The sequence below is a fragment of the Squalius cephalus genome (assembly GCF_949319135.1).
Source record: "Squalius cephalus genome assembly, chromosome: 20".
Lineage (NCBI taxonomy): Eukaryota > Metazoa > Chordata > Actinopteri > Cypriniformes > Leuciscidae > Squalius > Squalius cephalus.
In genome coordinates this window covers 23,938,264-23,961,268 of record NC_137141.1, presented here as the reverse complement: position 1 = coordinate 23,961,268, position 23,005 = coordinate 23,938,264, and the positions used below count along the sequence as shown (strand labels likewise).

Below are 23,005 nucleotides of genomic sequence, written 5' to 3'. Positions count from 1 at the left end.
GAGCGGGGGTGATAGACAGCTATAACTCAGGACAATCCTGCCTTGACAGCCAATTTCAAGAATCTGATCTGGTTAAAGACATGGCTTTCACCGGTTCACTCACCAAAAAACAACCACCATTTCTCTCTCTCCCTCCCTCTTTTTCCCCCACTCTCAGCACCTCTTTTACACGCTTGTCATATTTCCTGGAATAAAATCCTCTTTAACCATCTGTTTAATAGAATGTGTTTTTAATCTCCATTTTTTTTTTTTAGTCCCGTTATTTTTTATTATATTTACGTGCAATTTCATTTCTTTGAGACTGCGGCTCATCCTCGCTTATCTGCTCTCATGTCCTGTTGGGGTTGAATAGATGGGTGCTGCGCTCCAACAGCGGTAAAGCAGTGATTTTAAGCGTATTGCTTATTGAAAAATGCCAAAGCTTATTTACTCTGCCCTGTTCTTTAGGGCCTGTCACTGCCGAAGAAGCAATCGCTGGCTCCTACCTGCAATAACTTCAGATAATGAAATAATGATCACATCAAACTTCACAAATCCTGTTTTGTGTGTTTCAAACTCTAGTTTGACCTCTTACATTGACAGTGATTCAGCTAGACTGGCAGTTTTTTTTTCTGAAATTCTTACAAATAATACTAAAACAAAATGCATACAGAACAATTTATGCATGTGAGTGTATATGTGTGTGTGTTGTTTGTGCTGTTGAGAGGGACATCTTACCTGATAAAGCAGAACACTTATCTGCCCGCACAGGAAAATGACCTAAATCATCAAGATTTCCATCTACGAGTGTTCCAGGGACTGTCAAACCCACACACACACACACACACACACACACACACACACACGACTCTTATCGGGTTTAGACATCTTAACCCAGCACTGTTGTCAGTGAGAGAGAACAGCACATTCTTATTTTTTTGTATTTAAATGAAATTTCAAATGGATAAAACAGAAAGCCAATACATTATTTAAAGATTTTAATTTGTCTACCTCCCTCCCCCCATACATTTACATTTGCATAAAGAATTTGCTAAATGTAAATATATGTTCTTATCTCTCTACATTTACTCTATTGTATCAGGCTGCTGATCCTCTAGTATTTATTACACAGCAGAGCGTTAGCTCCTCATCTCCACTGGCCCGCCGCTGGCATTTTTACGGCAGCTCGCTCCATTGTACAAATGTGTTTTTGTCATTATCACATTGATTGCATGTAATCAGAGGTGTTATTTTGCAGGCGTCCATCGACAATGAAGTGAATTACTACTTTCCAACCCAGTAATGTTATAACAATTGATCTGCCCATACAGCCGGAAAAGGCAACCTGTTTGGCACGTCTGTATTTCTTATTCGGGAACAAGAGAAATCAGTATCCCTTCTGTAAAGAGGCAGATCAGTTCCTGTTTTTTTAATGTTTAATTGAATATCCTACAGCTTTCTCTAGGGCAAATGTGCTTTTAACTCACTCTTTAGTGAAACAAATGTTTAGGTTTCTTTTTTTATATAATTAAATGCAGTTATTAATAGGAGTGAAGTACTGTACATTGGGGTCCAAAAAGCTGATCCCCCCCCCCCCCCCAAGTGTATACAGGTAAAAAATAAAAAGTGAAAAAAATTATTTTTGAAATAAATTTGAGAATTCTTTTTTTTTTTACTTTATCACTGAATATTTCTAATTCAATTTGTCATTTTTTTAAAATATAAAATCCTAAAACATTTAGATTTAAATGAAGGAAAAATATATACATATTTTCAATGTAGTCCCAGACTTTTTGGACCCCACTGATAATATAAAGATATTTGTGTTTCTAAAACAATTTCCCACACATATTCGGCTCTAAACATTCAGTAGCTCTCATGGGCAGTTCTTTTCCAGCATTTAGCAGACTGTGCCGCCTCCAGCTATCCATGATCACACAGACTTACTGCTTCCGGCAAAGAGAGAGAGAGAGAGAGAGCGAGAGAGAAACTCTCAGTGGCTGCACCTTAATGCAATGATTATATGTTTGCCTCTATAGTTGTCAGAGCACTGGATCAAACAGGCTAATGACACCTTGTCATTGCCAAGTGGCTGTGTTTTCCAAAATTGTTTTCCTGCTGATTTGTGACACCTCGCCTCAGCACATAAAACAACAGAGAGTCGACAGCTAGAGGAAAACAAAAGGAAAACAATAATGTCTTTGGTCACAGATCCACTTTGAATTTTAACTTTCAACAAATAGACGGCTTAAATATTTGATGTCTGGATAAGATCAGGAATACACTTCTGTCCTTTGTACAGTGACTGCACATCTGAGATGTTTTGTGTTACTCTCTTGGAAATGACAGGAAGTGACTTTTCTCATTACCGAAACTTGATAATTATTGATCATGATTACAGACCGTTATAAAATACAAATAAAAAAGCATATTGAGATTAGTTTAGAATTTTCAACCCAGTCCTACTGATGCTTCAAAGGCTGTTAAGCATTTTTGCAATTTTTTAGCCAACTAGAACTTTACCATGTCTACTTATTTAAATCAGCAGAATTCACAGCAACACTATTCAGTAGAAAACCTAAATTGTTTTATTTTTGCTTGTTTTAAAAGACGTTTCGTTTTATTTTGCCCCAGTCACAGACTTAAACTAGAACCTTAACACAATGAGGTGGTATAATTTACAAGAAATTTACCAACTCGAGCACTATTTATAATGTCGAATCACAATAATGTCCCTAACAATAAAGAACAACCGATTATGTCTCGTGCTGTATTTTTACATTTTTTTATCTTGTCTCTCGGCTGACTATTGCCTGCCTTTTTTCTACCCTTCCACTTGACGATTATTATTTCCATTCATAAGCTTAAACTAAATTCCACTGCTTTTCAGCATAAGAACTCCTTTTGTTAATGGCACACTGTGGGATTGAAGCTCGGCGCCAGGCAGTGGTGAAAACAGATAAAATCATTACCTCTCAAATAGTCTCTTCTCTGTCGGAAAGGGCTTTCTTTTCTTCTAAAATATAGGCTTTAGAATTCCATTTCTCTTAGAGCTAATGTGAATTTTACTGCCTCTAATTTTGGATTCAAGTGCGGCCTAGAATAAAAATCTACCATCTGACAATTGAATTTATAGAGAGTTGTGAATATTGCAGGTTTGGATTAATAGAGTCATAGAATTTCAAAGAGCAGGAGAAAGAGAGCGAGAGAAAGAGAACGCTAATAACTTTCAGTCAAAGTTATAGAGCAGGGTGTCTCCTGTTGAGAGTCACTGTAAAGCACGAGGGGCTCTTACAATGCTGGCCTCTTCCTCTTTTGTTACCCGCCGTTTTGACTTCACACTCACTGTGTCACTCAGGACAGGAGGCGGGTTTCTCAGCCGCCCCACAAAAACCAGTTTGTCTCCGTCACCCAAAATAGAATGAGAGAATATGTTGTGAGTGTAAACAGTCACTGGTGCTTGTTTTCACTGATTTTTAACCGGCTTTACGCTGTGTGTATATATACACAACATGCATCCTTGACATTACTGGAATGTTCTAGAATACCTTTGTGGTCCTCCGCACACCCCAGGACACCTGTCTCTGTGTGCATGTGTGTCAGTGATGCATCAGTGGAAATGTAATAGGAGCTTTTTCATAATCGATTGCCTCTCAATGCAATACACTGAAACAGGTGCCTTGACTCAGCAAATTTTGGCCTTTTACATCAGAATGCATTAATAGCTGAAAGTTCACCTTTGTTTTTTTTTTTTGTTGTTGTTTTGTTTTGTTTACACGGTTAAATATTTTAGTCCTATGTATAAACAAATTTTATATAAATTGAATTACTGAAGAAAAAAAAAAAAAAAAAAAAAAATATATATATATATATATATATATAAGTTTGGTTTAAAAAATGGTTTATAGTACTAAAATGATTTGTAATGTAAAACTATGTAAAAACACATTTGATATAAATTGAATTACTATATATATATATAGTAAAGGATATTATATAGTATATATAAAGGAAGTTTAAAAAAACGGTTTATAGTACTAAAATGATTAGTCTATGTATAAACAAATTTTATATACATTGAATTACTGAATATATATATATATATATATATATATATATATATATATATATATATATATATATATATATATATATATATATATATATAAAGGAAGTTTAAAAAAATAATAATAAAAAAATGGTTATCGTAGGCTGCTAAAATATTTAACTGGGCCGGTTTAGATTTGTACTTGGCATATATATATATATATATATATATATATATATATATATATATATATATGTATACACACACACACACATATATATATATATATATATATATATATATATATATATATATATATATATAATATTTATATTTATTTATTTTTTATTATTATTATTATTATTATTATTATTATTTGTATTTTTTTTTTAAGTCTCATGCATCCAAAATATTTTTGATTTTTGGTTATTTTTTATTTAATTTTCTATACTATTAATCATTCAGGCAGTTTTTGACAAACCATCATGTGTGTTAGCCATCTAGGTCTTTACCATGCCAGTTTCAAAATTGGTTCATTATACAAAAATATATTTAACTTGTTGCATTTCTCACAGTCTATAATCCAAAATGTTTTTGTTTTAGTTTTTTTGTGTTGTTGATTTGTTTAGTCTGACTGTCTTTGAATAATAAGGTGGTCTGGTTTCTTTAAAGATCCCCCCCCCCCCCCCCTCTCTCTCTCTCTCTCTCTCTCTCTCTCTCTCTCTCTCTCTCTCTCTCTCTCTCTCTTTTGCTCTCTTGCTTTATGGGCCTCAGAAGAAGTCATCTTTTACAAGCTGACCGGATTTTAGAGCCCTCATTTGGAAGCGGGCTTCCTTAATTAAAAAGACCTTTGTGTGGTCTTCCAGACTGCCTATTTTATTTGTCCCCCTCCATCACCATGTTAAAATGGTCCTGATGTGTTGTCTGTATAAATCCTCCGTGATTTTCTTTCTGTCTCTATATAAAGTCTTTGTTCCTCCGCCATCATCTCTCTTTTAACACACCTCATACCGCTAATGCATTTAAAGGAAAAAAGAGAGCGCGTTTATGTGTGACCTCACACTCAGACTTTATGAAATCACTACTCCCAAAACCTTTGAGGATTTTCGAGAAACAAACAGTCCCTGAACGATCTTATTTTGCTAAACGTAGATATTGAAGTGCTGCTAATTGATGCGGCTGTGTTGAAGTGCCGCCCTCCACCCCCATACGCCCTGCAGGACCCAGCTCAGGGTCTTCTGGATTGTTGACAGGGGAAACGGTTAATCCACTCTTGCAGGCCTTGAAGCCTCCTGTAAGACAGAGCAGAGATATCTATTAATTACAGCGCTCATTAATAGGCCTCTCTCCCTGGGCTCTGTGGGTGGAGGGGTGGTTCAACTAAATGGGTTGGTGGTATCGAGCGATGTGGGGTGGGTGGGTGGGGTGGTCGGCCTGCTCTTTTGTTTGGCTTTGAAGAGTCTCTGCTTTTGACTGTGTGGGTGTCTGTTTGTGTTACTGGATTGATACTGGATGTTTGTGTCTGTCCAGCTGATTTTTTTGTTTTCTGTCCGTCGATGCGTATGAGCATGTGTGTGCGAGTGTGTATGGTGACTGGCCACGGGCGAGGATGATGGAACTGCTTTGCACCTCCGCACTGATTAGAGTCATGTAGAACAAGTTGATATTGACTGGAAAGTGAGTGATGGCGCTGAGCTATCCGTACTGTCGCTCTCTCTTCCGCCCTGCAGACGCTCATCTGTCATGGTGCATTTGATCACCGGATCCCACCTCTTGATCCACAATCACAAGAAAAGGCCTTTAGCACTTTTTTGTGGAGATGGAAGATTTTGGTGCAGAAGAAATGACAGGCTTTGACTTATACTCTGTAACTCGACAATACATAATTTTCTTGTCAAATGAAAATTAATCTGAACGGTCAGCATTGATTTAACTCAATGATTCAACTTTCTTTATATATATATATATATATATATATATATATATATATATATATATATATATATATGTATGTGTGTAAATGAATAAATGTAATATTTATTATAATTGTATTTTTATATTGTAATTATTAGTGTATAATTAATTCTGTCCAAAATTCAAAATATTGTAGTGTGCATATAGATAATTATAAATATATCATTATGATTTGACAAGGCAAACAAATGTCTGAAATTATGTATTGCAGAGTGTGTATATTTATGTAAAACGACAGGATCTAAAACTATTAGGACATGACTGAGTTGGTTGTGCCACATTTCTTTAGAACTCAATTGGCTGCACACTATGCTAGAGTAGCGATGTTAGCTCTCCTCTTTACAGCCGTGTAGATATACAACCACTCAGACACTTTAGTGAGACCCAGGGGACCATGGCACACTGGCTCTCATATGCCTCGCCTCTTATGTTTCCTCTCAGAGAAGTCATTAACATGCTAAAAAACTAGAATTCTGAATTCTCAATCAGGGGCTTTTTTTAGCTGCTGAATCCTCTGTTCTCTCAGGCTAAGGCGAAGGTGGACCCATGTGCAGAATGGAGAGTCGCTCTTAAGGGCTGGGGGGCTGGGGGGCTGGGTTGTATGTTTCTATTTCTTTTGTTTTTCTCAATTGCTTTGTGTTGGTGACACATTTTTAAGTTGCCCCTGCTAAAAAGACCATCTTAGACTAACATGAATTTACTATATTGCTAGCATCTAAGGCACCATATGTTGGTCTTTTCAGCACGGACATCAATGAAAAGTTCTCAGGCAATAATTTTCTTAGTTTCCATACTCATTTACTGTTGGTCATGTACACTAACGCTTCAATATTTGTTTTGTGTTTTATCCGTGTAGGCTGCTCTGCAGAATGTCCAGCAAGGACCGCCACATTGAGTCGAGTTGCCCCTCCTACATAAAGACGGAACCTTCCAGCCCCGCATCACTAACGGACAGCGTAAATCACCACAGCCCAGGCGGCTCCTCAGACGCCAGCGGTAGTTACAGCTCCACCATGAACGGCCATCAGAACGGTTTGGACTCACCCACTCTTTACGGCCCAACTGGTGCTCTGGGTCCCAGCGGAGCCGGAGCCAAGCGTTACGAGGACTGCTCCAGCACCATCACAGAGGACTCGCAGATTAAATGCGAGTACATGCTGAACTCCATGCCCAAGCGCCTGTGTCTGGTGTGCGGGGACATCGCCTCCGGCTACCACTATGGCGTCGCCTCCTGCGAGGCCTGCAAGGCCTTTTTCAAGAGGACCATTCAAGGTTGGCTTTTACCCTCCCTCAGCTAGAACTTCAGCTAGGTTCAGGTGGCAGACCAGGGTGTCAGAGGGACTTAGTCAAAGTGCAATACCTAGAATCAGCACAAATCAATTCCATACATCCAACGTCCTCTGGCTTTACTCCACCTAAGCAGCTTTCCGTCCAGTATACATGTAAAGCCAAAGGGGGTAATGCTCTGGCTTATTAGTCAATAGTATGTGCTACAAAGAAATAAACATTTCCTGCTTCAGATTAACAAGCTTGATCAGTTATTTCAAAGCGGAGATTAGCAGTAATTGTATTTACCGGGAAGTAACTCATCTGCTAGTGTATAGAAGTGACAGTAAAGCTCTGAGGAGCAAAGTAGGTGCTGAATAAATGGGTAAAAAATGAGCTCGGCCTGAACACAATCCAAACCCCTGAAAGGTGGGAATTTGACATATCGGTATGTTTCATCCCATTAGCCAATAAAACTCTTGGTGATTTTCAAAAACATCCCATCCAGCTGGACATTTATTGAGTTCTAGACTGGAAGGTTTTTGAGGGAAGGAACGGGGTTGTGGAGTTCAGGGATGCAGGGACGTCAGGACAGCGGTTTGGGGGAGGGCGCTGGGACAGGCGGCAGCACGGGCGCCACGGCCACTCAAATCACTGGCAGCTGGCATTCCGGTGGCACTTCTCCAATGCCACCTGACAACCTGCATCTATCACCTCCCAATTGAGCCACTCGTAGCCAGGCAGGGGCAAAATACTGGAGGGGGATACCAAGAGTGCAACCTCAGAAAGCCAAAACCATTTCCAAACCCGTTTACTTCATTGCCGTTGCGGAAGGTCAGCTCAAGGTCATGTTGTCGCCATTCTCTGGAAATAAGCTCCATTGGCATTTGACTGCAACTGATAAATGATGGAAGTGTAGCGTTTAGTATGAAGACAGGCAGAGGAAGAAAGCGCCTGGGACATTTTATATCTTGTTTGAAACCTCTAGTCGGGCACTTGACTGATAGACAATGGACATTGCACTAATCGACTGCCACCTAACTCAAATCACATCACTCTATTCTGTCAGCGAACACACGCACACACACATACAGCCTCCTTTCCACTGTGTTGATAACCTGGACACAGCACTCAAGCCATTGGCATTCAACTACTGGGAGGAAAGCACCTATATTAGATTGGCAAGGATTTTTCCCCCCTTAAACATTCCCAGCTGGTTAAGACCACTCAACCAGCCTCATCCCTCATGCGAATCACCTTTCAACTCCACACACATTCCACCTGCACAGATTCCTCCCAATCCGAAGACCCTAATGGATTCTGGAGATTACCTGACTAATGAATATTGGAGCTCAGTTTAATGGACATGCATACTTTAAATACTGTTTCCTGTTGAATTAGCAGTCTTGAGCATTTAGCCCCCCCTGCTCGTGCTGCTAATCTGCTTTTTAATGAGGAAACATCAGTTCACAGAAGAGAAGTCAATACAAATCAGTGTTTACAAAGTCTGATTAACTCTGAAATATTTCATCAGTGTGGAGGTCCCAGACGGGCCCTATGTTAATTGCATGTGTGCGTGTGTGTGAGAGAGTCTGTTTCAGTGTCTGTGTGTGTGTGTGTTCTAATAGTTATTCTATAGTGCAAATTATCTCCCTACTCTGAGAGTTTTAGCACTGCCATAAGCTGTTCCAAACCCTAAATTTGTTAAATTAAATTACTATATCTGGCAAGTTATTCTCATAATTCAGCCAAGGAACTGTTTAAATGCTTTTATTGTGTGCCAGATTACTCATCAGATTCTATTTGTGTGCTATTGCAAAAACAAGCATATATCATTGCAATAGGAAGCTTGCAATAGGAAACTTATGGCTCTCTGTGCTTTGTTTATGATGGGGATTGGTAGGATGAGGAGCTGTGTTAGTTGTCACTAGGTGATTGGAAGTTCACCTAGAGGGAAATTGTGACCTGCAGGTCTTTGTTTAGGTTTAGTAAAGTCTGCCTGCCTGCCCAGCTTCACACAGTTCCATGACACATGACCTCTGAGGAGAGCCAGTGGCGCATTCCTGCATGACATTTTGCACTCATTGCACACACATATACAGATATGATGGGATGCTTTTGCTGTATTTCAGTATTTTCTTTTGGACTGACAAATTGAGCTTGGGTTTGCACTAATTTTATAGGTTGAGAGTATAATATTTGAAAATGTGAATTACATTTTAATTGATATGTATAGCAATTGTATTCAACAAGGGTGCATTAATTGGTCAAAAGTGACAGTAAATACATTTCTAATGTTCTTTATAATGTTAAACATTTAAAAAAATTATATTCTGAAAAATATATATTTATCTCAGTTACCACAAAAATATTAAGCAACACGACTGTTTTCAACTCTGACAATAATAAGAAATGCCTCTCGAGCATCAAATCAACATATTAGAATGATTTCTGAAGGATCATTTTTGATAAAATAAATGTGGCCTTGGTTAGTCTGAGAAATTTATAAAAAATAAAAAAATAAAAAAACAACCCCAAGCTTTTATTTGTGCAAATGATAAAATTGTATATATGATATAATGTAATACATGATATTTCTTGCTAGATTGCTACAGAAATGAGGTTTTGGTTGGCAGTCATTAAACACTTTCTGTTCCTTCCCTCTACATGCCTCGCCACAGGAAACATCGAGTACAGCTGCCCCGCCACCAATGAATGTGAGATCACCAAACGCAGAAGGAAGTCCTGCCAAGCCTGCCGCTTCATGAAGTGTCTGACCGTCGGCATGATGCGAGAAGGTGAGTGATAAAAAAGGGTCGGGGAGGGAAAGTAAATGAACATTTTATCCGTTGTCCGACTGTATGTCTCACTCTATCTACTTTTCTGAGAAAATGTACTGGTTTCTTTGAGGAGGAAGAAAAGTAGAACAGGTCTGGAATAAAGTCAAGGTTGAAACTGAAGGGCCGGTTGGCCTCCTGCCCTGAGGGCCACTCACGGTCAGCCAAACACCATCTTTTGTCTCGGCCTCAAGGCCCAGTTCTAACTAACAAGACTGGTTATTATTTAGAGAGATGGCCTGTGAGGCATTTTCTCAAAGGTCTGCCAAATGGACAAGCAGTTATTTTGAAACCGCCGCTCTCCTGTGGAAAGGCTCTGGCTCTCCAGGCTTTCCTGCCTTTGATGTTAAAAGTTTACAGAGGAGCTGCCTGAACTAGCCTTTAACCTTCACGCTGGAAAAAAGTCCTTTCTGATATCTTCAGCAGCTGAAATGCGGCACGGCATCTCGTTTCCTAGCTTTTCATTCAGGCGGACAGGATGTGTTTTGTCTGCCTATGAAAGAATCGCCGTCATAGGCGGGAGAGGGAAGATGTGAGAGAGAATGAGAGGTAGGCTATGCTCCTGTCACTCACAGCACAGGAACTCTTAGAGACACAAGTGTGTGTGGACACAAATGCTCTGGCCCTTTAAGTCACGATCAGGTAGACTGCACCTTATTCACCAAGACACAAGACCAGACACACACACACACAAGCCCTGCGGCCAGCCTACCTTCTGCGGACCTGAGTGGTCAGCTCACATTATACCAAAACAACACATCTGTGGAGCAACAGCAGGCACAAATGCCCCACAGGTTCACATTTGTTTGCGTTGAGAGTGAGAGCGCGCGCATATGCATGTTTTTGTCCGTGTGAAATGTTTCTTTTTTATATTATCAGTCTTTTTCTCACACATACACGCGCGCACACACACACACGCAAATGGCAATCTCATTCAACGCTATTGTTGCCCTGTGCAGGGACATTTGCCTACACGGCCGGTGTCGCTGACAGGTAGGTAATTGATAAGTAGAGGCCTGTTTTCAGAAAGGTCTGAGGGATGTAGTTGCATGTTTGATATGGCATCTTCTCCCATGAGCACCCAGACAAATAGCAGCCTTTTGTTCTTGCTGCTAGCCACCCATATACACATATATCAAAATGGCACCCAATGGCACAACCATTTGTTGTAAAGTGCTTGAATTTAATACAGAGGTCCCCCTCTACATATGAATAAGGGTCATTTGAAAAATTGATGCATCAATTTTCTTATTTTTCCAAAACATGTTTACTTTACACACAAAGAATGGGGAAAAAACACATACAGACAATTCAATTCAACAATAGATATTCATATAAAATACGGGAATTGCTTTTGTTTGGTCCCTCACATTTTTTATTTTGTTAGTCAGCTTTATGACAGTAGCTACTTTTGAACGTTACGCTAGCACCTATTTCGGGTTTGTTGTTTTCACAGCTTTTAGACACACATACAAACACATTTCAACCTTCTGATTATTCGTATAAAATATGTGTGTAAAATGCTGTGCTTTTAGTCAGATTTACATCATTTTATTTGCTGAATGTTGTGCTAACTTGTTTTATGCACAACAAACACATATTGTACCAACACTGTTTAACCTCATGTCTATTCATGTAAATAGGCTATTTAAATGACTTGTTTTTATTTTGTTGTTCAAAAGTAGCTACTGTCATAGCTTTGTTATTTTTTTATTTTCACAGCTTTGTTAGACATGCATACAAAGACAATTCAACCTTATGACTATTCTTATAAAATCTTGAATAAAATGCTTACATTGTGTGTCAGGTTTACAATACTTTATTAGCTACTTTTAAACGTTGCACTAGCTTGTTTTCTTTGTGTGTTTTTTTTACCAGCTTTTTAAGCAATCAGCACATACAAACAGTTTGACCCTGTGGATATATAAAACATTTTTTATAGGTTTTGAATAATAAGATTGTTGAATCTATTCATTTTACTAGCTGCTTTTGAACAATACATACAAACACAATTTAACCTCACTGAAATGAAATATTTGAAAATGGTTTTGTTGTATGCCTGAGGTCACTCACAGTTCTCTGTGTGTAAAATGCTATGCTAACTATATTTTGTTTGTCAGTTTTGCAACACTTGACTAGCTACTTTTGTAACATTACACTAGCACATTTTTCAGGGTTGTTTTAGACATGCAAACACAATTCTGCCTCATGGCTTTTCGTATGAAATATTTAAATTACCTTTAAGTATGACTGACATTCCTCATGGTTTTCTGCAAATAAAATGTTATGCTAACATTTTGTTTGTATGTTTTACAACACTTTTGAACGATATGCTAACACGTTTGTCAGGTTTTGTTGTTTTCAGTGTTTTAGCGCAGAACTCACTGGCCTGGAATCAGATTAAATCCAGATCAGTCATCTACGTGTGTGTGTTAGTTGTCAGTCGACGTTAACTGTGGCTGGCTAGTTTTGGTGAGGTACAGGCTAAGCCGGCGTGTCAGTGTCCGTGCTGAGGTTGGAGTTGGAGGGTTTTGGGGGAGGGGAGGGGGTTGAGTTGTTACCCATAGCCAACAGCTTGCTTAAGGGAAAGATCTGTCTGAAATTAGCCCTGTCACCCCTGGGAGACATGAAGGTGGGGATGGGATAAGAAATCCAGATAAAGAAAGGATCCTACACACACACACATCCACAACACAGACTTGCAGTTATGTGTACCAGGCATCCAAAGTGATGAAATCCTTCGGCAGACAGAGCCAAACCGCCGCAGGGCTAGTTGAACCACCCAACATGATATCTGTCCACCTATCACAACGCAGCTCTCACCTGCAGCTTAACACTCCCATATTGTACACACACACTGCTCATACATATGCATAAGTAAAGCCTCTCAGTATCAACACGCACTCGCCTTCGCACCGAGAGTGTGTGCAGGTGCTCACCTTGCAGGCACATGCGCGCTCTAGCTGCAAGGAAATTGCTGCCTCCAGCAACATCTCTGTTTGACCCTGGGGGCCGACCTCCTGCCGCGTCGCTACCTCCAGCCACCCAACTGTAAAATTATATCCACAGACAGTCAGAGAGACAGGGACTGGGCCTGACAGAGCACTGGCCTGAGACCAGAGCTGGGAATCATCCCTAACATGCTGGAGCTAAAGCACGCTGCAGTACGCAGCGTGAGGGGAACGAGAGCCGTATACCAGGACTGGAGAGTGCTTATTACACGACACTTAGAGAGATGCAGTTCACAGACGAGCTGATGCATGCGGAGCTGATCACACACACTCGCACTCAGAGAACGCACTTATTCACAAGAACATATACACTAGGATGCTAATGCATATACACACACTCATAAATACCTACATGCTCTTCACTCTGCGAAACCTTGCGTACTCTAAGCTAAGTGAGAAGGGGCATACGTGTGATGATGATGATGTTGATGGTAGATTCTCAGCCACTCATCCCTCATGTCTGCACACACAGATGGATGGCCTTCTCCACAGAGCGAGCTGCTTAATATACCTCATACCTCTCTTTGTTCCGTTCGTTTGGAGTGACACTTCTGTCTTTCGCCATCACTGTAGATTTGAGATTTTATAGTGAGGGAATATTTTTTCACACTTTTTGAAACTATTTTTTTATTGAATTATTATAAAATATGATTTAATCTATCTAATTTACTTTTAAATAATTAAACAACAATTCCAGTTCTTTAATCTGATTGGTCAGACTATTTATTATATCAGTACTGGAGCTTTTAGCGCTTTATGTACATGAAGTGTGTGTATATGTGGATAATGATTTATAATGAAATATTTTTTTGAGATTCAGAGTTTACAGGACATGCTGAATGCATATTAGTTTCCTCACTGAACAATGAAGTGATTTATTTGCTTTCATCTAAACTCAGAAAGCGAATGAGAGAGTAAGAGGGGGAAAATAAGAAACCTGCAGACGTAGGTTGGCAGTGATGGGATGCACCTTACGAATATGTTACATCTAATTCCTGCAGAAGGCAATTAGAGCTCGCCCAATTATTGTGCTGTGTTATAGATAGTGGCTGTCCTAACGAAGGCCGGAGTTTGGATTCTGACAGCAGTGGCTCTCCCCACCGTAACTCTCCGGGGACACGAGCAGCCATGGAAGCAAAATAACCAGACCTGCCTGTAGATATGAGTAGGCTAAAGTGTCTGCTCTCTCTCTCTCACTCTCTATCTCTCTCTCTCTCTGTCTCACACACATACACACTGACATACATACTCATACATATAGAGTGCATGCTGCTTTTAGTCAGAGCAAGAGAGCAATTTAAAACTCAAAAGCCTGCCTCATCGCATCAAATCCCGCTTAAAATTCCTCCGCTTCTGTGCTGCAAACCCTTCAATGAAATATATAGCATGCTGGCCACTGTCACCATTATCATGACTGACACAGAACATGCTACAGGCAATGATCACAGTGGTCAGATATGCTACTGCGAAAAACACCTCATCAGCTAAACATCCCACATTATTTTCTCTTGTATAAGTCTAAATCAGTAGTTCTCAACTGGTGGATTGTGAGCCAAAAATGGGTGGATCTTTCTTGTTGACGTCAAAGGTCGTCAAACGTGTTTTGGTACTAAATTGGTACTAATAATTAATTATTATTTTTTTAACATTGTTGCTTTTAATTATCATTATCATAATATCATTAGATAATAATAATAATAATAATACCAGAATTATTAGATTATTATGCTTTTAAAGCATAAGAGACAGTTTTGTGTACTTTTGTGTGATAAACAGTTTTGGTACTATATTGGGGACAAATTCAAATCTATAGGTCTTAAAGCAATATAATTTCAATATAAATGAAAAAAAAATTGAATCTTTTAACATATATTTTGCACTAGGAATGATAACTTGTAGCTGTCTCACTAAAGTCGTCCCAAGTGTCTCTGGAAAAAGATGGAGAGAGTGAACAAGACTACTTGGCTTGACGTCTGTCTCACCTTTTCTAGTTTCTTCTTTTCCGCCTTCCCATTTCTGCATTTTAGTTTTTTTTTACTTTCCTTACCACTTTCTTTATTTTTCTTTCTCCCTCTCTCTCATTCATTCTCTCACACTCCATCCCTTCCTCATCTGCCTTTCGCTCTCTCGCCCCTCTCTTCCTCTGACGGGGGGCATAAATCATTGTGCTGTCAGCGGGCGAGGCTCGCTGGATTATGCAACGCCGCCATTCATTTAGAGCCTGAGGAGAGGACCCGTCTGAGACCACCCTCCACCCACCACTCTTGCCTCCCCAAAATAGAGAGCTAGTGTCTTAAAGAGAGCTCTCAGGGGGGTGATATCATTATGCAGTCTCTCTCTCTCTGTAGTTTGCCCTACTTTATTCCTAGATAGCGCATCTGTGTGTGCTTTTAAATGTCAGCATGGCAACTCTTTCTCAAAGCTGGTTTGTTTTTCTTCCAGGGTGCGATTGTGCTGCACCTTCAGTTTGAGGTTCCCCCCATCTCCCTGTTAAAGAACAAACAGTTGTCCATCTTCTCGCTAGCCACTGAGACTAATTCAGTCCTAGATATGTGGCTGACTCAGTTTCTGTGGAGCACAAAACCAACTTGACAGAAAAATCACTGTGCACAGCGCTGATGACTGTACCAGTATGATGGTACACCACATAAAGATGACATACGCTTTTGGTATAACTTCTTTAGTATGAAATGTCACTCAGAAGAAGACTTGCCTCTTCATCATCAAGGCGAAAGTGTGCACCATAGACAGTCACACTCTTCAGAACAGACCCATTTGAATATCATGACAGCCTCATTATTGTGTCATAACTGACTGGCAGGCCCTGCTTGATAGCTCTAGTGATGTGTATCACAGCATACACCTTCCTCCCTTACTCTCCGCATGCTTCAAGGGTTGAGAGGATGTTGCTTTACCTGAAATAACCCTAGGTGGCACATTCGGGAATCGTCCAACTGTCCTATCTACCGCACCAGCTTAAAAACCCAAACTACTGGCCATAGCACTCCCCTCCAGGTTGGGTCTGGGAATGAAACAGCTGGGTTCGTAACCCTCCATCCCCCTCATCTCACACTCTTCTCCCTCCCCCGACCCTCTCTTACTATTTAGGAGATCCCCTCTGGCGCTGCCTAAAACGACACACATAATTAGGGCATTAACTCCTCTTAATTGCTGAGAGGTTTCTTTTTTTTTTTTTCTGTGCAGAGACAGAAAGGTCATCTCTGTGCCTTTTCCACCTCCTCTCCAGCAGAAACAGAAGGCACAGTAGCTCAAATCCCTCCTCGACTCCTTCCTCCATTCTCCCCTGCCACCGCTCTTCCCTCCCCTCCAATCCCTCTGTTCTCCCGCTCCCTGGTTGCTCGCCATCCTCAACTAAATGACATCTTTAGGCATTGGAGTAACCCGCAGAGGATTGGTGGAAGTCCCTGTGCTGAATCGGAGGCAGAATGAGCATTGTGTGTTTGGACCCCAGCCAGATGGGGGAAGATTTTACATGCTGCTGACTTTGGAGGACTCTTCCCATCCTCCTCCTCCACTCGTGCATTTCCCCTGTCTGCCACAACCACTTGTGGGCAGAGGGACAGCTGGAGGTCTGTGGTCTTTCGTTTTCCATACAGAGCACTGGGGACACTTTGCTGACACTTTAATAAATGACGATTTCTCCCAGAAGGCAGCTTGGCACAGCCAAGGCAAATATTCTCATAATTAGGTGATGTATACATTCAGTGGCCACAAAAAGTATACTTGGACACTTAAGGCATGGATGATTTTGCATTACAATATCAAACTAAGTGTCATTTATGTGAAATAACTATAGAACATTTTCCAAGAAATTTTCAAAAAGAAATTTGTTAGGTTTGAAGTGATTAAACAATAGTTATTCAAAATTAAGCAAAAATATTTTTAGATACTTTTTAGTTATAAAATGTGTTCAATATATATATAAAATTATATTTGCATGCTTGTCCCACCCTCCACACACACACACACACACACATTTTTTACATGTAGATAACCTTTATTATTTATAACAATTGTGTTTATTCATTTATAAATGTATTATTATTATTATTTAGACAAAATATTGTGGAATTTTAATACTAAACATTTATCAGTTATCATCCATAACCTTAAAATAATTATTAGTATCACTAGATTTAGAATTTCAGTGCATAAAATTAAATAATCTCTCTAGTATATATTTTTTTTACAGTAAGTGTGACGTAGGTGTCCAAATACTTTTTTGTGCTCACTGTACATTAATGCAAACAAATGTTCTTTCCTCACTCCCAGCCGTTTGGTAAACAGCAGTGTAGTGTAGTATCCGAGAGGATATTGTGAAGTGCTCCCTGCAGAGCGCAGTAAACGTGTACTTCCACAGGCCCGGCAGACGCTGCTGAAGCGAGGGCCTTCGATTGAGCCTGTGATTGAGTGGCTCAGCAATAGAGTCTGGACCGCTTCCAGCATTCAGCATGTCCCTCATCACAAGCGCTTGCAGCCCACCGCCCGCAATCCCAGAGAACGTCTCCACTGGGATGCACATGCTGCCGTCTTGTCCAGCACCTGCTGACCTTTTAATGGCTCTATATGGGCTTTTGCAACCGCACCAATCACGCAGCTGGTCGACTGTCATGGCAATGCAAGAGTAACATGTCGTTTTGAACGATATGACTCAATCAGCGCTCTGTACAGTGCAGTGGGCCATGGCCGCAGGCCGCGATTTGCCTGCACTGGCTCTCTCCGACTGCTTTGTTTTGGTAATTTGTGACCAATTTACTTACTGGGCTTCACTTGTGCATGAAGGCACCAGTCGGACTGGGCTCTTGGCTTCTCCGGTTCTGCGCCGCTGCCTGCAGACGGCAGGTTTTTTTTTTTTTTGCATAGACAGACCATGCTGAGCCCACAGACTGTGCTTTTCCAGTCGGCCAGGCTGATTTGGTTGCAGGGCAGGGTCTGGAATTTGGCAGGGGCCTGATGCCCGCACAGCTGGCGCGTTGAGAACGTCCTTATTTCTTTATGTCAGGAAGCAGGCCAGTAGCATTGCTACAACCCAATGGCGGCTGTTTGCCCTCACAAGGTGGAGAGCATCATCCTCTCTGTCCTGATTATCTTCACTTATTGGGAAACGACACCTTACACACATACACACACACACACACACTCGAGGCATGTGATATCCATGTCATCATACTCTATCAATCCATGTGGTCTGGTGCGATTGAGCAGGAGAATGCAGATGTGGAAGGCAGGGAAGACGGTTTCAGCGACAGACTGTTCTGTTATGAGCCCTGAGGGGGGATGGAGAGGCTAAATTTGGTGCAATGTGGAACTGCTGGCTTTGAGAGGCTTGATAATAGTAATCTATGAATGGTGGGAGCAGGCACACAGGTGAGAGGAAGTCTTGAATTCCTATGTTGTAGTCAGCAAGGTGAACATGCATTCAGGTTCAACTGCGTTTCATCACCCTGGATGCAATGTTATTACTCCCAAACCTAGAGAATTAAAGGTAAACATACGCTTTAGTAGTCTTTGGACTTTTTCCAGACTTCCTAACACAGCTACTGCACTCAAATCACATTTTTCTCTTTTAAACAAAATCAAATCTTTACCTTCGATACAAATCTTCTAATGTGAATCCTTAAATTCATGATTTGCCTTCACATCTGTTTCTTTATAAGCCAAGACAACACAACAGCGCAAGTCTAATTAGCATGAGTGTCAGCATGTACAAAAGCAATTGTCTAATTTGCTGTAAAATAGGTCACAGGCATTGAAACAAAGTATTATAAATGTATTTCTGTCCAGAGGTTTGTTACCACCAGGCACATCAGTACGCATCTGCTAATTTCTCATCCAAAAATAGTGTAGAAATGACCTGCTTAGTTTGATGCAGGGTGTTAATCTATCAGCCATATCCCCACAGATCACGTTGTTGTTGTTGGACACATTTTTTATGATGCTTACCATTTTCTGTTTTCTATGTGGTTGCTATTTAGATGTTCCTATGCGGTTGCTATTCAGATGCTTTTCTTCAAATTGAAGAACTGAACCTTCAGATTATGTGACAGCAGACCACATATTTAGCTATTATGCTACCAACACATATGAAAGATTATATTAATTAAACTTCTATGTGGTAAAAGTCTCTACACAACACAAGTCTTGAATGAGGAAAAGCACTGCTATGCACAAACACACACACACAAACACGATTACAAACTGAGTATTATCCTCTCCTGGTACCCCAGGCTGTCCGGTACAGAGCTGTTAAAGCACTGATATGACTGACAGATGAAGTTTCTTTAGAAGAGTGTTTTTCTGTGGGTCATACCCCCGTCACTCAGCCGTAAACCCACACCACACTTACAGTTACCTCACCTAAATGTCTCCCAAAAATACACATACACACACACACACATACTTGTATGTGGTTTCCGGGGTTCTACATAGACTACTAATGTTTTTTTATTCTGTAAAAACTGTATATTCTATCTCCCCCTAAACCTACCCATCACAGAAAACGTTTGGCATTTTTTTAATTTCCAAAAACACTGTTTAGTATGTTTTTTAAGCTATTTGATTAACGTGGACACAGGAAGTTATACATGTCATTATACAGTACACATTTGTGTCCTCATAAACCATATATACAAGAACATACACAAATAGCACAGTCAGACAGTCACCAAAGGTTTGAGAGTTTTTTGCACTTATATTGTGAGTATTCGCGTCTCAGTTTAAAAGACACAGTATCTTCTCCTGCCGTGATCACAAGCGATGAGCCAGTGCAGCCTTGACAATGTGCAATGCAAAATTAATGTCAGCTGATTGCAAAGCATTTCATTTACTCATTGTCTTTAAATTGCTTTGGGCTAATTACATGGCACAAGGCCTAAGTGTACTGATTTTATTTTATTTTATAAGTGCTGATGAGATGAATTCAACGCCTATATATAACAATATCTTCAGATATTTTTTAGAGCAGTGAGTTGGAAGGAGAGAGATGACAAGCTATTTTTTTATTTTAATTGTGACGTGATTTAAGACCTAAATATGTAATATATAGTGGGGTCCAAATTCGAAATGCTGTTTTGCATTAATTTTTATTTTTTAACATTATAGTTTTTTATTATTATAATTCATGTAAGTAAGTATAATAATGGTCAGTATCACACATTCTTCTTCGTTTTACATTTTTAAATTTAAATAAATACATTAAAGAATAATAATACTATTATTCTGCATATAAAATAGTTTACATATTTACATGTATAATAGTTGTATACTTATATTTAAATAAATAGTTATATAAATATATAAATAGTTCATATAAATTATTATTTTATTATTCTTATTATTGTGGTCCAATGTAGTCTCTAGTTTAGGATTTTTATATATATATATATATATATATATATATATATATATATATATATATATATATATATATATATTATTCATTCATTTATTAAAAAAATGTTTTTTACTTTTACCTCTTTGTCTTTTATTGCATTTCATAATTAGGTTTTGATGATATTAGCGTACATACTTCAGTTCACATTTTGAGTCCCACTTATGTACTATGGAAGAAAAGAAATCAGAAAAGGCTCAGATGCGGTTTCTGTCGTTTGAAGGGTTGAATGAACACACTAGGCATGGTGAAGTGGCAATTACCCACTCATCTCCCACTGACCGACCTGAAGCAACCTGCAGGCCGTTTGCTGCCCGTCCCTCCTTCCTTACAACACCATCAGTTTCCCCACTGCCCCATATTAACCAGCGTGGCCCAGCCCCCAGCACCATCCTGTGCTCCGCTCTAATGCAATCTCCACCATCACCCACTGCCTTTCAGCACTGACGCCCTTCCATAGTGACACATACCATATCAATCTTACAGCCCCTGATAGACTATGACCTGCCACCAAAATCTGTCTGTCCCGGTCATGTTGAAAGCTTATAAATGTTTTACACATTTTTGAAGGGGACACTTTTTTGGATAATTCATCGCGTATGTGTATAAGGAATGTGTTGAAAGTGTATCTGAGTGATATGTGGTCATAAGTGTTAACTCATTTTCATATCTATCACTGTTCAACCCCTAAGGGTTAATTTTATTACTCTCATCGCCCATCATATTACCCATGCTCAACATCTAAACCTCTACAAGTCTTCCACCCTCAGAAGACACCCACTGTCTGTTATGATGATGTATCAGAAGGCCTCCATTGGATCAGTTAGGCCGAGGGGAGTGCTAGCACAGCAGGGAACGCTGTTACGTGTGAAAGTGTCTGAATGCAGCAGCGGAGGGCTCGGCCCGAGACACACGACTGATGAGACTTTAATTAGATCATTTAGAGGCGAGGAATTGTTCAGGCAGAGAGAGGCCTTGTTAATGCAGTCATACAGCTCACTAAGTAGTTTTTTCCTCGGCACTGATTTTCCTCAGGTAATGACCAAGCCTACCGCACACAAACACAGACAATGGAGTCAAATTCACCAAAAAGGCTTTGAGGATTTGGCATGAGCATTATAAAGCATGTCTATCTATCTATCTATCTATCTATCTACAGTATCTATCTATCTATCTGTCTGTCCTTCCTATATTATTATTATTATTATAAATATCATCATATACCATTATTATCTACCTAATTAGGTAGATACTAGAAGCAGATGGTGTCAGGGCTTTTTCCATAAATTTAAATATCTTAAAAATATTTGTAAAAAAAAAAAAGCATAGTATAGGACAGTATATGTCATCATAATGGCTATAAACCATAACAAAAATCAGTATCATCCTATATGTTCAGTTCAAACAATCAGCGCATCCCAAGAATTTATAAAAGAAAAAGAAAAGGATATCGAAACAAAGAAAAAAAAAACCTGTGTGATTTTGTAGGTGAACCGTCAGGAATAGACAACGTGGTTGCCACATCAGATCACAAATTATATTGTACTTTGACAGATTGTAGCCTTGCTTTACAAGTGCAGTTACATCTCATTTGTCACTGTTTGATCTGTAAGTGTGGCTACAGGAAAGGATGGCCCTCCATCTTACCAGCAATTTAATGGCTGGGAGACGGACGACGGCGACAGCCACCTGCCCACAGACCACAGCGCTGATCTGTTCTCATTTACTCCACCATCAGGCCAGATGAAGGCAAAAAATCACTCCTTTTGATCCCGCAATGCTGGCCAGCACCTCCCCTGGCCCATATCTCACCCCTACACACACCACTTTCTGCCTCGGCTTTTGCCCACCACTTGGATGTCTCTAAATTAAACAGGGACCTCAAATGTAAACACAATTATGCTTCTTGATTTTGTGTTGATACATTTGTCTCTAAAGCCCTGTTCAGACAGAACTAGTTCTCCCCAGTAAATTTGTTTCACAGATATACTTGATGATTTTAATCCTGCTCGAATTAAACACTTTCTTGCATAACCCTGTTAAAAATGATCAAGCAAATTAACTACAGTTTTTCGGCTAACTCTGGTGTCCTCTAATCCCATTGGGAGAGGAATGTCTAATTGCATTTTTTTCACAACGGTCGTAATTTATTTAGATTATTGTTAATTAGTGTAACTAAAGCTATGTTTCTCATTGCACTTCCTTGTGCGCACCTTTTTTATGTTTTTTTTTCACATCTTATTGTTGTTATTATTTAATTTTTGCTTTCATTTCCATTTATTGTTGTTGTCACTAATAATTTATTATTATTGTTGTTGTTTGCTTTCATTTACATTTATTATATTACTATTATATTTAGCTTTTTTTATTTATTATCCCAGTTATAACCGTTAACCACCGTAATCATCATAATCATCGAGGGTATTAGTCCAGAAAAAGACATGGGCCAAGGGGGGCATGTAGAGATGTTGAAAGAGTC

At 39.6% G+C, this 23,005-nt stretch overlaps 1 protein-coding gene across 24 annotated transcripts in view; it reads left to right on the top strand.

Annotated features, from left to right (window-relative positions):
- esrrga (estrogen-related receptor gamma a) overlaps nt 1–23,005 on the top strand; it is a 250,589-nt gene that overhangs the window by 191,378 nt on the left and 36,206 nt on the right. For all 24 annotated transcript variants that reach the window (XM_079853338.1, XM_079853334.1, XM_079853327.1 and 21 more), the window contains 2 exons: nt 6,858–7,273; nt 9,949–10,065. In XM_079853338.1, the coding sequence (XP_079709464.1) occupies nt 6,858–7,273; nt 9,949–10,065 (533 nt within the window). The remainder of the gene's footprint in view (nt 1–6,857; nt 7,274–9,948; nt 10,066–23,005) is intronic.